At 49.9% G+C, this 11,133-nt stretch overlaps 1 protein-coding gene across 1 annotated transcript; it reads left to right on the top strand.

Moving 5' to 3' along the window:
* Window positions 1-2,912: 2,912 nt before the first annotated feature.
* LOC122376791 (uncharacterized protein DDB_G0290685-like) lies at window positions 2,913-10,324 on the top strand. Its single transcript, XM_043356736.1, has 3 exons — window positions 2,913-2,923; window positions 3,391-3,571; window positions 6,914-10,324. The coding sequence occupies exons 1-3, from the start codon at window positions 2,913-2,915 to the stop codon at window positions 9,110-9,112; spliced, it is 2,391 nt and encodes a 796-aa protein (XP_043212671.1). The 3' UTR covers window positions 9,113-10,324.
* The last annotated feature ends 809 nt before the right edge of the window (window positions 10,325-11,133 follow it).

Genomic DNA, 11,133 nt, shown 5'->3' with positions numbered 1-11,133 from the left:
GTCGTCAGCCGCTCTGCGTGGATCCGGGAGCCGTCATCTAGCCTGTAGCTGACTGGTCCCAGGCGAGACTCCACCCGTCTCGGCTCGGAGTACCGTGGCCGTCCCTTCTTGGGACGCGGCACCAGCCGGCACCGGACCCAGTCGCCGACCTGGAACCGTGGTGTCTCAGCTGCACGCCGCTCGTCAGCGTACCTCTTCTGCTTCTTCTGCCTCTTCTGCACTCTGTCTCGCAGCTCACGATCTTGCGGTTCTTCTGTGGGAAGACCCGCCGCGTGCAGACGTGTCCTCAGCTTCCGTCCGTGCAGAAGCTCGGCTGGACTCAGCCCCGTCGTGGCGTAAGGCGTGCTCCTGTACGTCTGCAGAAACTTCTGCAGATAACACGCTCGATCTTCGCCGCTCCGGTCCGCCGCCTGGAGAGCACTTTTCACTGTGCGATTCGCACGCTCCACCGCACCTGACCCGGCAGGGTGGTACGGCGTGACCCGGATGTGGCGCGTGCCGACACTCCTCAGATAGTCTGCGAACGCTGCTGAGGTGAAGTGTGTCCCGTTGTCGGACACCAGCTCCTTCGGGTAACCTTCTCGAGATGCTAGCGTCTCCAGAAACTGCACCACCGCCTCCGTGCTGGGTTCTGTGCAGAAGCCGACTTCTATCCATTTGGAAAAGTAGTCTACCAGCACTACCGCGTATCGGTGCTGGCGGCGCGCTTCCATTGGGCCGATAAAATCCACGCCCACCTTCTCCCATGCCGCTCCTGGCAGCGGCACCGGGTGTAGCGGCGCACTGCGGGTCCGAGCCGACTTGTCCACGTCAGCACACACGTCGCAGTTTCTCACCGCCTCTTCTATGTCCGTGTCCATCTTGGGCCACCAGTAGATGTCACGAGCCCGCTGCTTAGTTCGGACGATCCCTTGATGTCCTTCGTGGGCCAGGGACACCATCCTCGTCCGCAGCGCCGCTGGCACGATCACCCGCTGCCCGCGGACGACCAGGTCTCCCACCAGGCTGAGCTCCTCTCGGCAGTTGTAGAAGGGCTGCAGCTCTGCCGGGCAGTCGCGGCGCCGTCGCGGCCACCGCCGTGGGATCTGCTGCACCAGCTGGCACAGCACTGGGTCAGTCTGTGTCGCCTCCAGCAGCTCGTCCCGCTGCACTGCTCCGAGCTGGGCAGTCACCGCCGCCCTCACGGCGTACGGTAGAGGTCTCAGCCGCTGCTGTACTGGGTTGAACTCCGTCTTCAGTTTCACGCTGTGCACGAACCCAGTGAGACTCGGCAGCTCCTCTGGCATCTGCTCCTGGATAGCACACACAGTCGCCCCGTGAATCACGGACAACTTCAGCTTCTCCTGCAGATCTCTGCCCAGCAGGGGCACGCCAGCGTCTACCACGTACAGTGAAACTTGGGAGCTGTTGCCGTTCTCTGCCTGCACTGTCACCTGCACCACCCTCTGCACCAGCAGCGATAACCCTCCGTAGGCCTCCAGGCGCACTGCAGTGGGCAGGAGGGGCAGATGGCGGAACTGCTTCCTGTAGACGGACAACGGTAGGATGCTCACGGCCGAGCCAGTGTCAGCCAGCATCCGCAGTGGCTGCTGGTCCACCCGCAGCTCGGTCCACAGGTTCTTCCGGTCGTCATCCGTCACGGCCAGCACTTCAACAGTCCTCACTGGCTTCCTCTTGGTCTGCTTCGTCTTCTGAGGTGGTTCCTTGCAGAATCTGGCGTAGTGGCCCTTCTGCTGGCAGTTGTGACACCTTCTCCAACGAGCTGGACAGCAGGGATCAGCAGTCCGGTGGGGACCGCCACAGCTGAAGCACAGCGAGACCCCCTTCCTGGGAGCAGTCACTGCAGCTATCTCCAGCTGAGCCGGGGGAGAGGTTGGTGCCCGCGTAGCTCCACCTCCACCCACCAGCCGCTGTCGCTCAGCAGCCACCTCCAGCTCCTCTGCCACCTCGAGGATGCGCGACACAGTCAGAGCTGGCTCCCGACACAGCCGCTCCCTCAACCTGTCGTCCCTGCAGCCCTCGATGAACTGCTCACAGGTCAGCTGCTCCTGGAGATCGCCGAAGGCGCACCTGGAACTCAGGTCCTGCAGCTCAGTGAGGTACACCGCTGGAGACCTGTCCAGCTGGTAACACCGCCGGAACAGCATTCTCTCGGAATGAGTCGCTCGTGTCTCCGGAAACAGCCGCCGAAACACTGCAGAGATCGCAGCCACCGGGTCGAATGCTGCAGTCGGTTGTCCTTCCTCCTTGACACCATCTTCCTCCTGCGCCGGAATCGCCGCCTCCTGCGCTCCCGGTGCCACGCCCTGCGCCGGTTTCGCCGCCGCGAAATAGAGACGCCGCGCCTCCTGTCCCACACAGTGTAATAGGAGGGCCTCTCGTCGCTGCACAGTCCACTCGTCCCAACCACTCGCCACGGCGAAAATCCTGAACTCGCCAAGCCACTGGGACCAGGGCGTGGTCGGCCGTCCTGGCGCCACTAGAAATGGCGCTGGCGCACGCAAACAGTCCATCGCGGCGATCACTGTTATCACTTAGCGCAGAAGGATCTCAGTTCCTCGTCGCCACTGTAGTGTATTGCACCACCCACGCGATATATACAGTCCGGTTAAAAGGAAGAACTCAAAACGCGCACGGCACAGACCGTCACCATCCGTGACCACCGTCGCCAACCGACTGCCCCGCCGGCCGGCCTACGGACACGTCACTCGCCCTCAGCGCCACCCCCACAACCTGCAGTTAACAGAACTGCCGCTAGGTGACACTGGCACACTCGTACGGTACGGAACGAAAGAGGGACACCAGTCCGTAACAGAACACCACAGCGTTGCATGGAAAGAATGGGACCAAAAGTCGGCAGTGCCCCCCTTCCCTAATTGAAGGTGTTCCGCCGTTACTGAGCGATGTGAGCGATGGTGGGCATGTGAGGTATGTGAGCTATGAGAACTGATGTCTTTTAAGATAGATGGGAGGGATGAAAACTGGGTGGGTCATTAGCTTATATTCCTGGTACAGTGTGGGTGTTGTTAGGAGTTTTATGGGAGTTTCATGATGTAGGAGTTTCATGTTGGTAAGGGTTGGGAATTTTGTTGGAGTTCCATTGACCAAGAACAACACACAGGTGAAGAGTTTCCTGATGGGGTTTGATACTACGGGAGCTTTGATTTATCGATGAATGGTGTAGGTATACCGATTCCAGCCGTTTGACAACCAACGACATGAATCAAAAGAAAATTGCTTGAACAGTTTTCATCCGGTTTCGTTTTGTAGCAGGGAAAATCTGACAGGCTTCCCCAACTTATCGTGCCATCGCATTGTCTTACCTAGTTCTTAGATGTAGCGATACCTAGTTACATGACATTGTATAACCAAACCCCACTTCTTTCACAGCCCGGCCGAGCCCGGCCCTTCCGGCCTCTCCGACTACCCCTACCACAGCCGGCAGCCGGGCGGTATTGCCACCGTGACGTCACAGCGGCGAGTCGGTGACGTCACTGAGGCAGAGGCGCTGGCCATAAGGGCGCCAATACAAGAAGAAACTGCCAGTGTTCTGGACCGTGAGGACCGAGAGGTACGCCAGTGAGGAAAGGGAGACAGGTTAGAAAAGAGGTGGGAGGGGCTTAATAACAAAAATATGTCATGGAATATAAATTGACTGGTAATTAAAATTTAATGAGGACTGTAAATACTAATAGCATGGAACACTTGGCGGAAGCGGAAGGAGGTGAAGGTGTACGGGATAAACGCTAAACGGTAATGGTAAATTGGGAAAGTTCCCAAACGGAATGGATATATTTGCTTATTGTAATAAGTAAATTTGTACGTCTAATTGATTTTACGAGTATTATTTTCAGAACTGCATTTGCTATTCATTTGACGAGTCTTCCCAGAATATTTAGTTAATATCATTGAATGCTGCACATACGGCGGCTAATTTTTCATTGATGCTTTGTCGTTATCAATTTTGGCTATAATACCTGCTAAGAATCGTGCTTCGATGTGCTGTGAATACGCTTTTCGCCTGGGCCTCTCTGTAAATGCTCACTGTTTGATGTACGTACGCTCACTTATGGCACTGCCCGCTGTCACATTTCACTGACTGATCACAGATGTCACACTGCCACGGATGCGAGTGCCTTTTGATTCCATAATCCACTGCTGGTTTTTGACTGTTAGGCTGCAGCGTGACTGCCACCTTTGCTTGCTGACTGCTGACCAGGGTTTATGACTACTGACTACTAGCTGTTGACTACTGACCACTGACGACTAGCTATTGTACTGACCACTGACCACTGCTCACTGACTGCTAGCCAGGGTTTGTGACTACTGACTACTAGCTATTGAATATTGACCACTGACCACTGCTCACTGACTGCTGACCAGGGTTTACTGACCACTAGTAGCAGTACTGACCACTTGACTCTCACTAATAGTCACTGATCATCAATCGCTGGCCACTGATCCGTCACTATAAACCATTGATTACTAGCTACTGACTGCTGCCCACTGGCTGGGAGTTCTACTATAGCCAATGACGCCTTGCAATTGATTTTTCACCACTTAACCCTATTAGTGGCAGGCTCCTGGCTACCCCTATTAGTGGCAGGGGGGGGGGCTGTTTACGACCCCCCCTTGATATCTCGAGATCTAACGGGCTGATTTTCAAAATTCAAACGGCATTCGACTTCGCTCAACGTGATCTACATTTCTAAAAAATAAAAATTAAGAAAATGTCAAAAGGGGGGTTGAGGGGGGTAAAAACGGGCAAATTGCAGATACATTTTAGACTGTTTATCACGGCCAGGTTTCTGAACCAATCTTAACGCAACTTTTGCCGATCGATAGAGAATGAACCAGGAATTCACATGGATCCTAAAAATATGCATTTTCAAAAATCATAGGCGGATACAGATCATTGAGATTGGGGGTACACAAAAGGTATAGTAAATAAGGTTTTTGTTGGTACTGTTTCTAAAAAGGGTGGTAATGGTCTTGTTATGTTACAATTTTCTTATGAGAGAACGACTACAATTGTATTGGTCATGCATAGGCGGTGTCAGGGCACCTATGTTGGGAGGTAAAACATAACCCCCCTTTTTGGACGCCTGGATCCGCCTATTATAGCAAAAACGTGTCAAAAGAGGATGCACAATAACTTTGTATATGTTATCACATGATAAAACTGGTGCATACAGTTATAATACATCAGCATCGTGATCATCGCCCAAATGACTCGCTTCACGAATAGGACCCCCCAATTCCCAGTGCTCTGGAGCCGCCCTTGGTAAAGTTATGAACTTGAAATTTTCAGGGAATGTGCCCAATTTAGTTTTAGGAAAAGTCAGAAAATTTCAGCATCGTAGCTTCAGCGGTTTCGGAGATATTCCCGAAAAACCTGAGGGGTGGATGAAAACAACCCCCCCTGCCACTAATAGGGTTAACAGTTACAAGCGAACAAAACCCAATTACCTACCAGAGGCAACTGATAACTGACGAATGACGATAGCTGGCTAACCATTTACTACCGATTACTGACTGTTACCACTACTAACAGATCATCACAGACAGCACTGGTTGCAAGCCACTAACCATCACTAATTACTGACAGTAATCACTAACAACTTAGGTACCACTCACCGCCGTACAAGCCAACAACAGCCCACCTAGCCTCTCTCCTAACCCCTGCACCCCCTCACGCATCACTACAGATGTCCCAGCCTCCTGAAGATCAACCGGACACCGTGTATGCCCAGACGAAGGCCTCGCTGCTCAGAAGAAGGAAGAGCTTGCTGGCCTCACATCAACATCAACAACATCAGCAGCAGTTGGGTAGATCAGGCCCTCACTTTCATAGAAAAAGACGGAAGTCCATCAAGCTGAAACGGATCGGAGACAGTGAAGTCATGAGGAAAGAAGCAGGGATCATGAGGGATTACAAGAAAGGAGAGAATGATGGCAGGGTCTGGAAGAAGGACAGTACGATTGGAAATGAAGATAAGAATGAGCAAGAAGGAAGTGCGAGGAAGGTGTGGAATGCTGGCGGTACAGTTAAGAGTGTCGTACAGTTGATGTATGAGAGACGATTACAGCACGCCAGGGCCATTCAGGTACAGTACTCTAAATAATCAAGTAGATAGAAGTTGGCATGGCAGTTGAACAGTAGACAGGATGCAGTTGGCATGCACTCTGAACAGTTGGGAATAGTTGCAGTTGGAATCGTGCCATCCGATCTGGAGACGAAACATCCAACGTTCTTCGTGGTTTCTTCATGTCGTCCTTGTCCTAGCTATCTTCCCTTGCATGAAAAGAAAATTTACTTCTTTTTTAAACTAATGCACTGGCTTGGTTAACTCGAGATGGGTAATGGTATTGCATGCAGTAACACACAATGACAAAGTATGATTAGTGCTGACTGAATGATGCAAACAAGAGCCATTGCAAATATTTGTTTTGATCGGCATGTGTTATTGGCATTGTAAGTAGATAATTGATATGCCATTTATTGTATCAGCAGGACCTAACTTCCTGCCTTTGGAGTCAGAAGCCAAGAGAGAGAAAAAAATAATACGACGTTATTCTTCCTAACATCTTTTCAAGGAGTTGCATTTCAGTCATGCGGCCTGGCCGGCGGCCTGGCCGGTGAGAGAATTATGAATCAAGTATTTTAGTGCATATTTAGATACTCATTTTTCATGATTTGCCCTTCCTTGATGATTCCTTGTTCACATCTAACTAATCCAGTCCATCATTTCGCAAACAACCTTTTCTTTTAATCTTCCACCTTCCCTGTTCCTCCCATCTTCAGTTTTCCTTCTCCTACCTCCAAACCCTTGTTTCATTCGCTCTTCCCCTCTTAATCTTCTCTTCTCACCTTCCTTTCCTCCACATATCTAACTCCCCGTCTCCTTCCCAGGATCGCCGCAGGCGTGCCGGTGCCACTGAAGGAGCTCCCAACTCCGAGCTCAACCCCTCACGACAGTACCGCCGACAGCGAAGTCGCAGTCAGGATCCTGAGCATCACCGTGAGCCCTTGGAACCCCCACGAGGTAGAAGACGCTCCACAGACGAAGGGGAACCACCCAGGAGGGACCACGCTGGAGCGCCCATTCCTGGGAGACTGACTGACTCTCGTCCAGGTTCCCAGTTGAGTCTACAATTTAGTAGTCATATGATCAACAGCAATCGATTGCAGAGGGCTGGGTCAGCTGGATCACAAGGCCGCCCAAGACGTGAACGCACTCGAACAGAGAGTCGTGAGAGAGGTGTGGAAGAAAGAGCAAAACCAAGACGAAGGGATGATTCAGTTGGATCGTATGGGAGACAGAGGAACAGGGATGATGAGAGAGGTGAAAACGTGGATGGCATGCGTCAAGGAGACAGACGAGGAGGGGAGAGAAGAGGTGATAGGTTTGAGAATGATCGCGGAGAGATAAGAGGACGTCAAGAACGAGATGAGGGCAGATACAGACGTGAAGAGAACGTTGATGACGGAGGAAGAGGCAATGAACGGAATCGTAGAGATGAAAGTCGGAGACAGCGAGAAGACTGGAATGGAAGGAATGACAACGACAGAGGCGGTTACCACGTCGATGGACGCAGAGATAGGGACGTCGATGCTAGACGACAAGATGGCGACGGTGAAAGACGTGGAAGGCGACGAAATCAGGATGAAGGAGATGATTATCAAGACGAAGAGCAAGATGACCAGCAAAGAGGAAGGAAGCATGGGGATCGAAGAAGAGACGAAGAGGATATGAATGAAGGTGTATCTGAACGAGGACGAAATGGCAAACGAAGAAGTGATGATGATGATGACTATCAAGGGCGAGATGACAACTATCGTTGGCGTAACGATTACGACGGAAGGGATAGGGATGACAATGATAAGAAAAGCAATCAAAATCGCAAAAACAGAGACGAAGATGCCAAGCGAGGAAGTGAACATGATGGTAGATCTCAAAGACGTCGAGGAAGTGATGATTCACGGGATAATAGTAGGAAGAGCGGTTCACATAGGGAGAGTGGCACTCGGCGAGACAGCGATGATATAACCGATGAAGGAAAAGGAAGACGTGGATCAAACGGGGAAAATGGAAGCCGACGGGGTTCCGATGACAAGCGAAACTCCGATAGCGGCAACACCAAAAATCTGTCGGGCAAATCAATAGCCAGTGGTGATGACAAACCTTCAAAGGGTCAGTCTGATTCAAACACATCAGCTGAATCAAAACGCTCTTCAAAAGATTCCAAAAAACAATCTGCTGACAAACGTAAGGGCGAAACGTTTGAGATTGACATGAAGGATGCTAGCGAAAAATACAAATCGAAAGACGGCAAGACACTGAAGAAGCAGGGATCTCAGGATTCAAAGGCGAACGGTGATGAAAAATCGAAGATTAGGGAGTCCTCTGACGAAAGGGGAAATGGGAGGGACGACAGTGGACAAGACAAGGGAAAAACTAAATCATCGAAGTCCTCAGGATCAAAGAACAACAGCGATGCAAAATCTGCTGACAGTGCAAACAAAGATAAATCTGCCAAGGAGTCGAAGTCAAGCACAAGCGCAGAAAGTGACCAGAAAACAGACAACAAATCATCTTCATCCAAAACCAAATCCAGTAAAAGCGACAAAGACAGCAAGAACAAATCGGAGCAAGCTGCCAGTAGCGGCAACGAGCCAACCAACGCCTCCGGAAAATCAGCCAACTCAGCAACCACAAAGGCAAACATCGCAGCCGACTCGGAGCACGTGACTTCCATCTCTTCCGACCACCGTCCTTCAGACATAGCTGAGGCAATCGCAGAAGGAGCCGAAGCCCACCACCCTTCAAGTCTCCCACGTCATCAATCTGACATCAGTGATGGCATCAGCGGAGACAGCGGCTTCGCTGACGTCAACGCTCGTGCTCCTGTGAGTCAGGATATCCCAGAAGAAGATCTCCGGCGATTTGTGCCTGACGATACTGGCTCCAATATCTCGTCGACACTTGTTCCTGGGGTAAGGAAGAAGAAAAATCAGTTCTTGGAGAAGAAGAGTATCTTCACCATTGCCTATGATGATGTTCATACTCATCGTCTGAGGAGCGATACGCCACATGAAGCTGATGTGTAGAGAAGGTCACGCTGTTGGATGTTTTGAGGAGATGCGGATGCATTGATTTCAGGAGACGTTCGCGCGGAGGTTAGGTCAGTTTGCTGGATGATCGGGCTAAGCAAAAACTGCGGCGGACAGTCATGCAAGGTGTAAGAGAACATATGCAATTATTTTTGTGCATTTAATGAACTCTGTGAAGTGAAACCATGAAAGTATGTGTGCAGCAGAGGATTCTGAGAAATTAGGTGTGTACACAACACATGCATTGTATTATCATTTGCCGCTTTATTAGTCTGGGTGAATTGAAAAATTACCATTTCTAGTGCAGTGCAATGTTGTGTCCATATCATTTGATCTTTTTTCTGAAGCTTTTGTTACAAGTCGTTCAGGATGCACTATGCAATGATGAAATGTGTACCATGTACAAGCAAGATAATAGGAAACTTCACACTAATTGTTAGCGATGCCTTCAGCGAGATCTAGTTTGGTTTCGATCACATTATGTCAAATGGTGACTTAGTCCGTTGTTGAACGGAACTGCACCACGTAAATGTCGCTTGTGATTATGTTATTCGAACATATCTGTCCACATCACTCAGTCCGTTAACCTCAATCAATCCGTCCCCCAATCCGTCCACTTCAATCAATCCGTCCATACCCAATCCGTCAATTTACCCAATCCGTCCACTGAAGCATCGTGATCAATTGTGCTCGGCAATGCTTACTCACTTTTATCGAATACCGGCTAGCGATGCCGGCTAGCAAGCGTGAATTGAATGTGTTTGGATGCTGATAAGTGTGTAACCTGTGGCCTTAGCTGTGTAAGTAATATATATGTGTCATGAGCATTGTGTTCCAGCAAGGGGACAAAACGTTGTTTAAGGACTTGATGGTTGTAATGTTTGCTGAAATTATAGACTGAGGTATTACGCATACTCAGTCGAATGCCTTGCAGAAAATCCATGCATAACTTGCATCGACAATATCACGATATTGTATCGTAATTTTTGTTTTCATGTGTTGTATGCTTAATTGTTTATCCACGCAAATATTACCAACCATGTCTCTCTCTCTCACTTTCTCCCCCCTCTCTCTCTCTCTCCTCCCCTTTCTCCATTCTATACCTCTATCCATTTTGGAATACCAGACAAAGCGATTAAATAGCGTTATATATATGATTGTGGCGATCTTTGCTGTGAATACTCGAATGCCCAGCCACGTTTGTAATAAATGCACATCCGTTTGTGTTGTTTCAATAGACCGTGTCAAATGAAGGAAGCAACGTCATTTCTTCAACACCATTCCTTATTGGCAGTTGACCTACAAAAATATGTTATGCAATAGCAATCCTACTACAGAGTCAGAGTTTGCACCCCCACCCCCACCCCCACCCCCTTCCTGACCACACGTCGCTTTGAAGGAAGACCACCTTGGCGACAATGTAGATGTTGGAACACACCCACACTCATTCCGAGTGTGCTTTAGCTCGCATATTTCCGAGAGTGTACGGTTACACGCGTATCAAAATTCACAAACTAAGTGTATTGTAATACTCATTCCAACTCCCATTTTATTCAAGCACAGGTAACACAAAATGGGTGTATTTTCACACATGTATTTCAGCTTAGAGGGTAACAAATACGTCTACCCCACCATTCAGTGCAGTATACACGCAAATAAATTCACTCTCGCCCGCACATGCCATTTTCCCATCCTAGAACGCACATGGGGGGTTGCCTGTTGCCACCACCCGCGCCATTTCGTTCCTGTTGGAGATAGAGCTTAGCGGTAAAGACCAAAAAGATTCTTTGGGAAGAGACAAATCTAATGATACCCAGTTTTACCTTCCCAGGTCAGTCATTGACCTTCCAGGTCAGGTCAAACTAAAAATTGTTGCTCTTTTGGGTCACCGTTGGATATCAAGTGCGCTGCTTATCATATGCCGATGACAATGCCGTTTTCTGGTGCCAAGCCAGCTTGAACCTCTTTGTCACACTACCCGACCAGATTTTTGCTACTGAGGTCATTTCAGGTCAAGG

This window comes from Amphibalanus amphitrite, unplaced genomic scaffold (genome assembly GCF_019059575.1).
Source record: "Amphibalanus amphitrite isolate SeventyFive unplaced genomic scaffold, NRLGWU_Aamphi_draft 002312F_arrow, whole genome shotgun sequence".
NCBI lineage: Eukaryota > Metazoa > Arthropoda > Thecostraca > Balanomorpha > Balanidae > Amphibalanus > Amphibalanus amphitrite.
The sequence above is the reverse complement of the archived record's forward strand: the minus strand, read 5'-3'. Positions and strand labels throughout refer to the sequence as shown.